This window comes from Malus domestica, chromosome 06, assembly GCF_042453785.1.
Source record: "Malus domestica chromosome 06, GDT2T_hap1".
Lineage (NCBI taxonomy): Eukaryota > Viridiplantae > Streptophyta > Magnoliopsida > Rosales > Rosaceae > Malus > Malus domestica.
In genome coordinates, this window is record NC_091666.1 from 35,244,157 (window position 1) to 35,259,157 (window position 15,001).

Here is a 15,001-nt window from a genome sequence, read left to right on the forward strand (position 1 = left end):
TAGACAACCAATTTGGATTTGGTTTTCGGTATATTTCCCACCCCTTGCCGTGTGAGAAAAGACAGAAACACGGTTGTCTTAATAAGTTTTGACAGAGAGACAGTGAAACCTTTGAGATGGTTTTTACAGTGGACGATGGAGGTGATGTGAATTTACACAGAAAATAAAATGAAAGATCGAGAAAGATATCAACATATGGACTCCCACACACGACTCCCAACTGTTGCCGTGTGTTTTTAGAGCATCTGTAGTGAAGTCTTTAAATATGGACAACCATTATATAAAATGAGTATAAAATAAATATAGAGACACAATAAACCTCGACTAAATCGGAAAGTGAGTTCCTAAAGTATAAGTAATCACTGGATATATTGTGTATGTCCCCACATACAGGGACTGTATAGAGATAACTTTGAGTAGACAAAGTAGCCCACAATCTTGATTGAAGCTTTTAATGCTTTTAATGTTAATGTTTTTAATTAATTAAAAAAATATGCTGGAAAACGGGGCGTATAATCTTGATTGAAGATTTTAATGCTTTTAATTAATTAAAAATGGTTAACATAAACAAAAAATGTGAACCTAATCAAACTATCACATAAAGTTTTAAAAGTTCTAAATTTAGGAATTCTACTATAAGGACTCTCCCATTAGAAGTAATATTCCTTTAAAGACATAAAAATTTCCTTTAAATCTTTAAATAAGGACTCAAAAATAATGAAGAGGGTCTCTAAATAAGAACTTCCATCAAAGATGTTGGCCCTTTAAAGTCAGAGAGTATTGATGAAAGCATTGCTTAATATGCAAATTCATCAATTGCTCGATGCAAAACTGCTATAGGTGTTTTCAGTTAACGACGAAAGCTTTGCATATCTTGATCAATCCTCATTCTTGATACCCCTAACATGTGCATAAACATGTATCCTAGAGCACAGGGACTTTGTGTCATATTCACTGTTCTAAAGATTTTCGACTAGATGTTAAGGAGTTAATCATCGTTCCGATTACTTTTAGGGCGTTTGAAAATTATGAAATGACACCTAAATCTTTCCAAGCACCACGCCTGACTTGCATAAACCCACCTAAGTCGTGACTCTCACTTCAACAAAAAATAAATAACTTTCAATTTGCATTTTATTTTTTCAATAAATTATAAGAGACTTGTTGAATACTTGGAAAAACACTCCTTAGATGGTTGTTTCCTATGTTTTTAATATGTTTTAGTTCTTTATAATTTATAATGTCATTCTATTTAGCAATTTATGCATCACAATGCAATTACTGTTTTTCTAAGTATAAGTATACATTTATTTATTTCTTATATAATAAGTTTAAGGATTAAGTACCAAATATAATCAAAATGTCACATTTGTTAAGCCCCAATTGAATTTTGTTAAATTAACTGAGGCTTACTTTGGATCCATTTCTAATTCAATTCAATACTCTTTTGATCATTGGTTTCCATATTATATAATTTAGGGTAAAGTACAAAAAATTACCTCAACTATTAATGTCACGATACTTTCATACCTCATTTTATGAATTTGTGCCAATATCATACCTTCCGTTAGCTTGGCATGAATTTCTCAGTTAAATGCTGACGTGGCTTGATCAGGGACCCATTTTTATTAAAAAATTATTAAAAACTAAAAAAAAATCATTTAATATTTTTAAAATATTAAAATAAAAAAATAAAAAAATAAAAAATAAAAAAAACCAACAATCAGTTCGTCCCCTTCCCCCCTTCTCTCTCTTCTCCCCATCTTCTCTTCTTCCCCCTTCCTGCAACTTCAACCCAGAAAAAAAAAAAAAAAAAAAAAAACCAATTTGTCTTCCCCACCACCTCTTCTCCCCGCACCCACACTCCGCACCCAACTTCCCCACCTTCCCACCCACCCTCTGCACCCAACCTCGCACCCACTACCTGCAACCCAAAAAAAAAAAAAACCCAGATCTCGTTGAGGTGGAATAACAAAAATGGGGGGAATGGATGTGGAGGGAAGAGGGTGGGTACGCCGCGGCCGGGGGGGGGGGGGACAGACATTTTTTTTTCCTTCTCTCTCTTCTTCTTCTGCAGGTTGGGTGGGGGACGGACGATTTCCATTTTTTTTTTCCTTTTCTTCTTCTTCTTCCTCCTCCTCCTTCTTTCTGGGTTGCAGGGGATTGGGGGGACGAACAGAATTTGGTTTGGGTTTTTTTTTTTTTTTTCTTCTTCTTCTTCTTTCTGGGTTTGTTAAGGGCGTGACGAACTGGATTGGGTTTTTTTTTTGTTTTTTTTTTCTTATTCTTCCTCCTCCTTCTTTCTGGGTTGCAGGAAGATGAGGAAGAGAGAGAGGGGGAGGGACGACTTAGAGAGAGAGAGAGTTTAAAAAATTTATTTTTTTAATTTTTAATTATTAAAAATATATTTAATTATTAGTGAGTGGATCTGCATGTAGCCACGTCAGCACTTAACAAAAAAATTGACGGATGTATGACATTGGCACAAATTCATAAGACGAGGTATGACATTGTCAATTTTAAAAGATGAGGTATGAAAGTGTCGTGACGCCAATAGTTAAGGTAGATTTTTGTACTTTACCTATAATTTATGTTTAAAATTTAGATTGCGAGACAACTAATATTAATGTTGATCATTATATACCCAATTGGTGAATTTTAAATATAAAGGTTAGGATGGAGTTTCAATGGTCGTAGATTGCATTCCGAAGTAACAGGAGCTTTTCCAATCTTCATTTTTGTTTTTCTTTTTATTTGGAAATTTATTTATTTGTTTTTATTTTTCACCTTCATGTCCTTTTAAGTTACTTTATTATTTGTGTTCAGATGGGGGGCTTTAAGGCTCCGGGTCCGGATGGTTTTCAGGGGATTTTCTATCGGTCTTTCTGGGATAATATTGAGGAGGATGTCAACCACTTAATTCAATCCCTTATTCATGATTCGGTCTGCCCGGCGCTGCTCAATAGTACCCATATTATGTTGATTCCCAAGGTTCAGCATCCTGAGTCTGTGTCTCATTTTCGGCCTATAAGTCTCTGCAACTTCTCTTATAAGGTCCTCTCCAAAGTTTTAGCAAATAGACTGAAAGCTTTTATGCCAAAGATTATCTCCCCCTCTCAGAATGCGTTTGTGTCTGGTCGACAAATCCAAGACAATATTGGGATTGCCCATGAGGTTTTTCATTTTCTAAAAGGGCGTAAATCGAAACACAAGTTTGAAATGGGTATTAAAATTGATATGCTAAAAGCTTATGATAGGGTGGAATGGGCCTTCTTGGATTCGGTTATGGAGCGCTTGGGCTTTTGTTGTAGTTGGAGAAAGCTCATCATGGGGTGTGTGTCGTCTGTCAAATTTGCTGTTATACTTAACGGGCAACCTGGTAAGAAGTTTGCTCCGTCTAGGGGCCTTCGGCAAGGTGGCCCCCTTTCTCCGTATTTATTTTTAATGGTTGGAGAGGTTCTCTCGTGCTTGATCCAAGTGGCTGTGGAGAAGAAGTTGATTGATGGGGTGCGGTTGGGTGCCACGGGACCGGTTCTATCCCACATTTTCTTTGCCGATGATACCCTAGTTTTTATGCGGGCTGATGCAAAAAATTGTAGGCACCTTGTCAAGCTGCTTCGGGATTATTGTGATGCTTCGGGTCAGGAGGTGAATATGCAGAAATCCAGTATGTACTTTGGGGCCAATACACCATGTGAGGTATCTCAGGAGTTGGGTCGGATTCTTGGAATGCCGGTGGTGGGCGACCCGGGCACGTATTTGGGTGTTCCGGCATTATGGGGTCGCTCAAAAAATCGGGGTCTGGCGTATGTTAAGGGCAGGATTGCTGGTAAGTTGCAAGGATGGAAGCAAAGTACTCTCTCGAAGGCGGGCAAGGAGGTGTTAATAAAAGCCGTTGTCCAGGCTATTCCCGCGTACCCCATGAACATTTTTAAATTTCCGGCAGTGGTGTGCGATGATCTGGATGCTTTGGTGGCTGGGTTTTGGTGGGGTAAGGCTGGAGGAGGGGGGAAAATACACTGGGTTTCAAAGGAGGTCTTGGGTCTGCCTAAGAATATTGGAGGAATGGGCTTTAAGAGCTTTAAGGAGTTCAATGATGCTTTACTGGCAAAGCAATGTTGGCGGTTAATTTGTGAGCCGAATTCTCTTTGGGCTAGAGTGATTAAAGCCCGTTACTTCCCGCACTGTTCTTTCTTGGAGGCGTCGAAAGGGGGGAGAGCTTCTTGGGCGTGGAGTAGCTTGCTATCGGGAAGAGATGTGATTCTTCAAGGCACTCACTGGCAAATATTAGGAGGAGAAGATGTGAGAGTTTGGGTGGATCGCTGGTTACCTTCCCTTCTCTTGGGTCATCCTGTTCCTCTAGGTGGAGTGGCGGTGACTAGAAATCTTCGGGTTTGCAAACTTTTCTGTCCTCTCTCCCGAGAATGGGATCTTAATTTTCTGCAGCCTTTTTTGACGGATGTTGAGCTTGAGACTATTAGAGCTACGCCAATTGGAGATTCGAGTAGGCGTGATCGTTTGATTTGGGCGGCTTCTAAGAATGGAAGGTACTCTGTTAAATCTGGGTATAGGTGGATTCAATCTCGATCCTTGTGTTTGAGAGATTCTCGCCTTCCTCATGCCCGCTCTGTTCCGGAAGAGCTTTGGAAGTGTCTCTGGAAGATTGAGGTGCCTCCAAAGATTCGCCACTTTTTATGGAGTTCTCTTCATAATGCCCTTGCCACCAACATGAATCTCTTTAAACGTCGAGCTTCAAACTCCCCAATCTGCCCTATTTGTCTTTGTGATGATGAATCTACTGTGCATATTTTCCTCCTCTGTCCGTGGGTCAAACATGTATGGTTTGGTGGGGTTCTGAGTTATAAAGTTGATGGATCTGCTATTAGCTCCTGGTTTCTTTGGTTGCAGGCTATTTTTTCCTCCAATTTTGGCGCCCCAGATGATGGGATGTGGGTTCGGTCGTGTGTGGCTTTTACCTGCTGGTTCATTTGGAAAGCTCGTTGTGATTTTGTTTTTAATCAGGTGAAAATCATTCCTTCTAGGGTGGTTTCGGCTATCTCTTCTGCGATGGATTCCTTTTTGGCTGCTGGTAGGAGTCCGGAGGTATGTGGGTTGAGAGATGGTGTCGGCCAGGCTTCAAATCCGGTGGTCTGTTGGACTCCCCCGGATCCTCCTTTTTCTAAAATCAACGTCGACGCTAGTTGGTGCAGGATGTCCTTGGTTGGTTTCGTGGGTGTAGTTGTGAGAAGTGCGGAGGGGCAGTTTATTGCTGCAGCGCGTTACTCGATCAAGGCCTCCAATGCGGCTGCTGCGGAAGCGTTGGCTTTGCTTCACGGATGCAAGTTGGGTGTTACTTTGGGTTTGTCTGAGGTCATTATTGAATCTGATTCTCTTGAGGCAGTTTCTTGCCTGTCTAATTCTCTGGAGGATGGCAGTTGAGAGGCTTTTCCCTTTTTAGCTATGGTGAAAAAGATTGGGGAAACCTTTCAGTTCTGTCGCTGGTCTTGGGTGCCAAGAACAGCCAATATGGCGGCGGATGTGCTTTCGTCGCGGGTTTGTACGGAGATGTGTGATGTTGTTTGGGTTGATAGGCCCCCATCTTCGTTAGTTTTTGTTTTGAACAATGATGGGCTTCCTTGTCCTCATTCGGCGTGGGGGGCAGTGCTTGGGGGTGACGCTTCAACTTGGTTGTAGCGTCTCGATTTCTCTGATCTTCCTTGCTCTGCCTTCCTTGCGTTTCTAGCTTTGCTGTTTGCCTTTCTTAGGCTTTCCTGTTTTCTTTCGCCTCTGTGCCCGTGGAATGCTATTCCTTGTTCTCCAAAAAAACAAAAAAAACAAAAAAAAAAAAAGCTAAAGAAGTGAAACCCATAATTGCCACATGTACATTTATCGAAAAAATTAATTAAGACTTTACAGATGAGATATTTTCAACTGATTGAATCCTTGTTTGAAAGGCTTAAAAAATTAAGACCAATCTGAAATGACCCTGGAAAATTAGAGAGTTTTAGATGGTTGATTCTAAATTTAATTAAAATTCTAAAAAAAATAAAAGACCAGAGCCCCTACCCGCCTCCCGCCTTTGAGAAGCTTTGGTCATATTTCGTTTATTATAACAAGGAATCATCCAATTTCAACAAAATGTAACACCATGTAGCACACTACTCAATCAAGAATTAGGAAATAGTAAACTAAATTTTAACCAAGAGATAAGTAAATACTACCCAATGCATCACAAGGAGAATCCGTCAAACATGGTCAGACATGAACAAGGTAAAAGCAAAATCAAAAACTTTCCCCAGCATCGAGTGTATAAAAATAACAATCCCCTCAAAATTCCCTAAGAAGCTTGATTCTCCTCCTTGTCCTTCTCCTCTGCAGCAGCTTCAAAGGTCTCCCCAGCCACAAGCTCAGGGACCTCATCATCATCGTCCTCTTGTGCAGTGGCTCCACCAGCACCAGGTGCTTGCTTCTGGAACTGCTCAGCCAACTTCTTCAAATTGTCCAAGTTATCAGGCCCTGAAAATAATCACAACTCACTGTTAATTGAATCATATAAGCAGGAACAATATAAAAATGTTTACAAGCACACTCACCCAAGTGGCTGATAATACTGGGAAGAATATCTTGCAACTCTACAATAACGAAGATCATATGTCAAGTTACATGCCAAAATGTCTAAAATCTGAAGGACAATCAAAGGTAAAACAACAGCAAACATGGCCGTCAAAAGCTAATGCAGCTTGATGTCAAGGCACAGCCACAAACAAGAATGTAAATATGTCCAATATTCCAAACAAATTTCAAACTCAAAAGATAGAAAAAGAAATAGTGACATACTCTTTGTTTGAGGAGAACCGCTAACAACCCAGGTGTTGGCAGCAATTGAAGCTTGAACTGAAACGTACAATGAAAATCATCAACTATTAGGAGAAAAAAACTTGAAACAAACTGATAAAATACAAAATCAGAGTTTTGTAAGGTTGTCTTCACCTTTGGGGTTTATGAACTGGATAACTACATCATCCTTGAATATGTTAACTTCCTCGATTGCAGGAATAGCATTCACCCCTATCCTCTTGAGGGTGCTCTGAAGCCGTTTGTCGTCTGTGGTAGTTGTCTTGTGAACAGCCTTCTTCTTTCTGAAGTTGAGAGCAAAGATTAATAAACAAAGTCACATACAAACAGGAAGATAACAAAACCACCGAATGACTAAGTTTTATAATGAAACAATAGCCATACATGCAGTAATATTAGCAAAGCAGTAATCTTTATCATTAAGTGATTGCACTAAGACATCAATCAAACACCAAACGAATATTCTCTTAAGAAAAGGAAAACATGGTAAAAACCAATCTACTCAACATGCCATCAGGGCAACTGCTTCAAAAAAAATTTAAAATGGAAAAGTTTACTCACCTCCTCACGCTGCCCTTTCCACCAGTGCGAACCGCACCAGCCATCTTCATAAGTTTCTCCCTATTCATCTGCATAAAGTAAGAGTATAATGAGATGAAGTCACGAGTTCTAATCAAAACATGCAACAAAAAGTTTCGATAGACAAGAAGTCGTATCTTCAATTACATTATAAGTTTTAAGCAGTAAAATCTCCGGCTCACAAAACCTTTTGTTTACAATGTGTAAAATAATAAACAATTCAATTCCACTTTCTATTATCTTGTTTCTTCAATCTCATATTGTATTAAGAAAATGAGCCTGAATTATAGAAACTTCAACAAAATGGCTCTATGAGGTGCCAACATGCAACCAAAGAAAAGACGCATCAATTATACAACTTCACATACTGAATAATTGAGTTCACAACATCTCCCAAAGCCTATAAACATAAAAAATATATATATATATTAAAAAAAATATCTTCAAATTTGAGTTTATCTTCATTAAAAGGTGAAATGGGAGAAAGCAAGTGATTTAAAGATGGTAAAAACAGAAAAAAAAACACAGTTTTTATTATACCCAACATAATTCTCCACACGAAACTCAGGCCACAGCATCCTAAAACTGAGAAATCTAAGGCCACAAGGCAACACATGACAACTAAGTGAGAATAAATATAGTATACATAACTATACAACCGTGATACAAGTAAAATTAGCAATTTTGTCAAAGTAATACTAATGACACTGTCGAAGTAAAACCCAGTTCAGAATTCATAATTAGGCACTATCAGACCCTTTCGCCCAAAGACGCTTCTACTTGTACAGTGACACCAGTGACGACATATGCAAACAATAAGTGCACAGCTTTAGCAGATTCATTCGGAATCCCACACGATCAAAACTAGAAATCTAAAAATACAATATTTGCACCAGAAATGATTGATTTAGCTTTACCCACCTACGAACAAGCTCCTCCAAGGACACAAACAGCAAAAAAATACAAACACACACACAGTGGGTGCTCTGCTCAATAATGCATCCTCAATCATTTGATTAACCAGCAAACAAGCACAAGCGAAATCAAAACAAACGAGCTTTTCCAGTAAACAAATCAGAAACAGATTCCATATATAAGATAAAGGATTGACAAAAAGAGAGAGAGCGAGTGAGTGAGAAAGTCTTCACCTTGGCGTTGGGGGATTTGGGGGTTTTTTCCCTGCTAGGGTTTTTGCGTTCGGGATAAAGATGTAAAGATTCTGAATCCAAGCCTTCACCTTAGACGGCGCTTTGGTTAGGTTTTCTCTATCGCTATAAAAGCCCTCTCTCGCCTCTCCTCAACATCCGACGGTCACCAACCCATCTCTCTTGCCACGTGGTGCGTTCCTGCTAGGGTTTGATTATCACCTCGTTTTCTGATGCGATGTACACTCTAGCTTGCGTGGGCTATGAAGAACAAATTTCTAAAAGACATTAAGTGCTAGTTGGACAGCATGTTGAGACCTAGCACTTAAGTAAATTTAAGTAAATTTATTATATTTTATGTAATTAAGTGTATATTTATACTTAAATTATATATATATATATATATATCATTATAAACTACAAAATAGAATGACATATAGATTATGGAGTATTGAAACATAATAAAAGCATGGGGAACAAACCTATAATGTGTTTTCATTTAAGTATTCAACAAGTCTCTTACAATTTATTGAAAAAAAATAAAATTCAAAATGAAAGTTATCTATTTTCTGTCTAAGTGAGTTGCAACCTAGGCAGGTCTAGATGGGCTAGGAGGGTGCCTAGGAGGTCTAGGCGGGCACCTCAACAAGTTTAGGCTCCATTTCTTAATTTTCAAACGTCTAGGCATTAATCGGGTAGGTAACCAGCTGCCTAGCGCCTATGCAGGGTCTAGGCGACGCTAGGCGGTGATTTTTAAAACAATGAAAAAGAAAAAGAAAATAAAACCCAAAGGGTATACACATTTCTTTTTTAAATGGTGGACAAATTTAAATTTAGACTTTATTTTGGATTTTAATTTGATATGATACAATTGGTACATCATGTTTGTATCTCCTTTGATACAATTAATACATCAACTTCAATCTTCTTTGATACAATTGATGCATCAAGGCCCTTTTTAAAAAAAAAATACGATATTTGTTAAGGTGATACACAAGGTCTACGAAGATATGAATTTATATATAAACTTTGTCAAGTTACGCTACATTTTTGCAATAATGAAAAGCCAAACCTCTTGCATTAATTTTATCTTTTGTGACATCTAAGATCTCTAAACATTTTTTTCTTTAACAAACAATAGGTTTTTTAGATTAAATATTAGATTAGAGAGCCAACAAAATTCAAATTCACACAGTGTTACAAACGCGACACTCCTCTCTACCACTATAGTAAATGGTCATATGTCTCGCTTTCTTCAAAATATATTCATCTTTGACTTTAAAAGGTTATTCTAAACAATTGCTTAATTGCTTCTTAGCAATACAGTTATTGCTATTCTTATTCATTTGTAAAGAAGATGCCTTATGTTTAAATTTCATAGATTATGAGCTCGATATCAATTTATCCCCACCCCTTGATGTAAATATTCGTTTTTGTAAAAGTGTTCGGAGTGGTGCTTGAAGAGACGTGTAGGATAACCAAGGCTAAACAAGATGCTCGGTTCGCACCACTCTCGACTGAACACCTGTCACTTAACTGCCAAATATTTGGCTGATAGGTGAAAAGGTACAGTATGCTAGTTTTACGTAGATAGCTGTGAAGACCTATATTTTTTAATGCATATATTATTTACAAGAAACTAATTATTTCCTATTGTGATTATGTGTATATATACATTTCCTAAAATCATATTTTACAATATTTGACACACCCCGACCTAGAATATCCACTAGGACCCCGAATCGGGTCGTGCTGGCCGACACCTGGAAGGTGACGAAGCCATAAAGTGTGATAATGTATAAATTGTGAATAAATTAAAATCTAGAAGTGCCTAAGTACATGAGTGCGCGATGAGCAGATCTGGACCCATTTCACACGTGATACAAAGCATAGGTATAGTACAGTAAAGTGAGATGATGATTATACCATCATAAAAAGACATATGTGCTGAAAAGTGCCACGAATCCTCGTCAATACGGAACTCTACTACTAGAACCTGGAGGGGTACAAAAATAGAAAATGTGAGTGAGTGAAACAAAACTTTTCAAACCAATTCCAACTACCAAAGGTAATAGCCCCTCGCAGTAATATCTGTATAATTTCCCAGAAAATAACAGGTGTGACTATAAATCAAAACCATAACCAAAATAATAGTCTTACAGTTATGCCACGTCAAATATCTCAACAAGAATAAGTAACCTAGGTGAAATAAACCAATATGAAATGGTATGTTAGCCGGATCCACCTATCATGTACGGTTGAATCAATATCTCATCACATGCTAGTCGGAGTCACCTTACGTGACCTGTACGACTTATCCATATCTCATCAATTAAGGCTAGCTCATAAGTCGAAGTCACCTCTAGCGACCTGTACGACTTATCCACATCTCATCATATATGCTAGCTCATAACATATCTCATCGTATATGCTAGCTCATCACATATCTCATCATATATGCTAGCTCATAACATATCTCATCATATATGCTAGCATCTTATTATATATGCTAGTTTATAACATATCTCATCATATATGCTAGCTCATAACATATCTCATCATATATGCTAGCTCATAGCATATCTCATCATATATGCTATCATCTCATCATATATGTTAGCCCATAAGTCGGAGTCACTTCCAGTGACATGTACGACTTACCCATAACTCAATAAGTATACCTGCACACGAGTCGAAATCACCTAAAGTGGTATGTACGACAAGACTAGGTGTAAATAAATACGCTCAAATGCTACGATAGCGTGAAGACTGTGCGAATAATCGCTGGTCACCTACGAGTCGGAACCACCTATAGTGGTCTATACGACAGGACTATGCACGTACCTTGGATCCAAGGTGAGCATAAGGTACGGGAGGTGAACATCACGTGAATGACTGTGCCCTAGCCATGCACGGGAGCACTAACACTGAGGTGCAGGTTTATGAGCTCTAACTACATCTAATATAACATGTACGACTCATGGGCAACCTGTAAGACAAGGTCGGAGTTGCCTAAAACATAAATGCAGTAATGCCATAACTCCATCATTTCAATTAATACCAGAAACTCACATGAACTTACCTGCGTGTCTTGCGTTCACCTTTGCACTTCAAAACGTTCACCTTTAATTATGTGCAAGTAACATACATGTGAATATACCAGCACGTAAATCTGAAATTCAACCATATCATAATATTTCCAAACATATAAACATATATACAAATGGCATAAAATGCATAAGCTGTATTGCCCCACTCCCCAACTAATTACCTTCGGAAATAATTATCGGTAATAAGCCTAACTAAACACTAGCTTAATTAACTATTATTACTAACTATTTTTCACTTCAATGTTACGATTCTTCACACATTGATTTATAATCAACATTTAACCACTAAAACATAAGGTTAAATCTCACATTTTCCACCAATCTCCTTCACATTGCTCAATTCCCCCAACAAGGCTACTGTCTTAATTATTTAGTCTCATTTACTGTATGGCTGCATCTAACGTCTCGTTAGACTGCCTACATATCCTAAACAGGGATCAAGCAAATCGTAGTTCATAGTAATTATTTGTAGGTAACATGCATAATCAATTTAGAAGTGTTTGTGGAACTATCAATTATATACATATGACAAAAAGAAAAAGACCCACTCACCTGGAGTCCACGCTATGATTCTCTAGCATGCACATCAAGGCGTCCCGAACGATTGGTGCTTGTGACCAATTATAGAATCACATCTCAAAACTCTTATCAATAGAATACGTAATTCACATAAAGCACATCCTCAATGACATTCTAAAATAGTTTGAAACCCATTGACCATAAGTTAACTGTCAATCGAAGATCGACGATTGGGTCCACAACCCTGTAAAACTCGATTCAGAAGATCTGTATCTCAGATTTTCAGTCCACAACCTCCAAAGATACACATTATGCTTCTAGAATAACATACTAAAATTTCATTACAATCCAACGGTCGGATCTCTGCCATTTGCCTAAAACTAATTGACGGTTAACATTTATTTTACAAACTTACAAATCCAATTCGGGAAGATCCATACTTCGGATTCCCAATCCGTAAATTCCTATGATCCTTAAATATTACTATTATAATGTATCCAAGTTTGGTGACAATCCAACAGTTGGATCGTCGATTCATATTTTGGCCAAACCAAGTATCATAACAAAAATTTGATTCAAACGATCAACCTATGACATTCGGATATCAAAACTGAATTCAGGGCATTTAATTTAGCTTAAAAGTAGCATCCATAGTCTTCTGGCCATGCGTCGCCACACGTGGCGGTCGGTCGCTCCCATTCGCCGAAAAATCCAACTATTACAAAAAATTATCAAAATTTACAGGAATGAAGATCTCAATGAGTAGAGTAACTTTCATAACTGTGACCAAGGCCAATTTGACCGATGAGAGCTTCAATTTTACATAAATCCGTCATAAACCCTAAAGATGGTGTGCTTCGATTCGACCTCCATGCTCACTCCAACGCCTCCACAAGTGTTTGGGCTTTGTTCCTGAGGTTGATGGGAGTTTATTTGTAGTGGTAATTGGAGGAGGTAGCTTCCAATCATGGCGGAATGAAACCCAACCCGTGCGCCCCCTTTTTACACGGTTTTACCCAAAATTCACCAATTTCCACCCAATTTTCACATGTAAATGGAAGAGAGATCGGTTGGCCTCGTGATAAGGGTCATTTTGATACTAACCTTATCGTCCAAGGTGGCCGAAGATCGGAGAATCCACCGGGTCAGGTCACGGGCTGAGGGAAACCCGGTTTCCCTTTTTCTTTTCTCCCTCATTTCTCCTCCTTGCTCTTTTCTTTGGTTGGTCCCTCACTTCTTTTCTCTTCCTGATTGGGCAGCAACCCTTCCCTTCTCCTCCTTTCTTCTTCTCCCCCATTCCTTTTCTTTTTCTTCCCCCTTTCCGTCACATACACGCACACACACATGTCTTCCTAATTTAGCATACATTAATATAATATAAATAGAATAGATATTTCTTCAAAATACTTTTGGTTCGTAATTCCAAATTCACTTCTACTTGCGCTTACTCGTTCATATCGTCGAGTACTTCAGGAATACGCTAAATAATATTTAGTACGTCTCACTACACATTGGTCAATGAAAGTCAACACCTTCACCTCTAGGGCATTTTCGTAAATTCACACTTTTAAAATTACAAAAACCATAAGTTTTAGGGACGGGCTGTCACAATATTGATTAGATATTCAGTGTGAAATGACTGATAAATATCTTTAGTATTTTATATTATTCTTATTACCCATCCATAGTTTTTAGGTTGTGTAAGTTTGCTTTTGGTTTGATCTCATCTTCCTCTATGCCGACCGACTTCCCTCTCCTATGAATAGATGTTACAAGCATGAATACCCGCATTTTGCTGCGAGGTTTAAGAATACCATTTAAGACAATGGTATTTAATATAAATATGTTTTATATATCAATATTTACATGTATGTTGTTTGAGAAGGTAAATTAGCAAAATATTATTGTAATCAAAATATTAACAGCATTAAACTGATCATTATTCAAAATATTTAGATAGACTATGAACATGTTACTGAGTCTAGATTTTCCTACTTCACTGTTTCCGGCTCATCTTCATCTTCATTATGTTGAGGTTTACGGTTTCAGCTAGTTCTAAAAAAAAAAAAAAGGCTAAAATGAGTGCATTCAAACCAACCCATTATTCACACTTCAGTCAAATATCAATTATATCTCAGTGATACTAATTAGACAGAGTCAAGAAGTTCAAATAAATCACTTATAGCAACAAAAAAAACAATAAAAAACAAATGTTTATGAAGAAATTAAAATAGTAAAGAAGGTATCGTTATGACGAAGATGTAATAATTTGATGTGATTAATTTCACGAAGAAACCATATATAAAGGAATCAAGTGCAAACAATGCAACATTAGAGTGTTAAAAAGCAAATGAGGATTATATGAAGTCCGAGAGCAACAACCTACAAATGAGTAACATGTAAAGTTAAAATAGAGAAGACATTGATGTACAATGTTGTACTGGAGGAGGGCATACTTATGTAGAATATATATAAAGTGGAGGCAGATTCTCTGCCCTCCCACTTCCTGTGCCCTCCTATTTGTGTGGTCACGGTTAAACTACATCAACATTTTATATTACTATTCCTTTTTGTCTTATTATCTCTATAAAAAAATAATATAAAATGTTGATGTGGCTTAACCGTGACCACACAAAACAGGAGGGCACAGGAAGTGGGATGGCATAGAATCTGCCTCCATATAAAGTAGGCTGGAATTGGAATTTGTTATTCTAGAAAAAAATGGAATTTGCAATTTTCTCTGTATGGGTTCACATTTTGAAAAAGGATGCTCTTAGCATGGATGGTCTGTTA

General features: G+C 37.8%; 1 protein-coding gene across 2 annotated transcripts; it reads right to left on the minus strand.

The window, feature by feature from the left end:
- Positions 1 to 6,173: 6,173 nt before the first annotated feature.
- On the minus strand, positions 6,174 to 8,846 carry LOC103438305 (nascent polypeptide-associated complex subunit beta). 2 transcript variants are annotated; one of them, XM_008376852.4, is made up of 6 exons: positions 8,583 to 8,846; positions 7,417 to 7,484; positions 6,991 to 7,139; positions 6,838 to 6,894; positions 6,594 to 6,632; positions 6,174 to 6,516 (listed from the first exon to the last, which is right to left on the minus strand). In XM_008376852.4, exons 2-6 carry the CDS (start codon positions 7,482 to 7,484, stop codon positions 6,338 to 6,340), a joined length of 492 nt encoding a protein of 163 aa, XP_008375074.1. In that variant the 5' UTR covers positions 8,583 to 8,846; the 3' UTR covers positions 6,174 to 6,337. The 2 variants fall into 2 exon arrangements, with proteins under 2 accessions (XP_008375074.1, XP_017188515.1); XM_017333026.3 differs by having other exon boundaries at positions 8,356 to 8,681.
- Positions 8,847 to 15,001: the final 6,155 nt, after the last annotated feature.

What these genes read in the sequence shown, in the direction of transcription:
- LOC103438305 (XM_008376852.4), bottom strand. Translation starts at nt 7,484, where the DNA reads ATGAATAGGGAGAAACTTATGAAGATGGCTGGTGCGGTTCGCACTGGT. An exon ending in GGAAAGGGCAGCGTGAGGAG is followed by an intron (nt 7,140 to 7,416) that starts GTGAGTAAACTT and finishes TCTCAACTTCAG; the next exon opens with AAAGAAGAAGGCTGTTCACA. An exon ending in CCAGTTCATAAACCCCAAAG is followed by an intron (nt 6,895 to 6,990) that starts GTGAAGACAACC and finishes TGTACGTTTCAG; the next exon opens with TTCAAGCTTCAATTGCTGCC.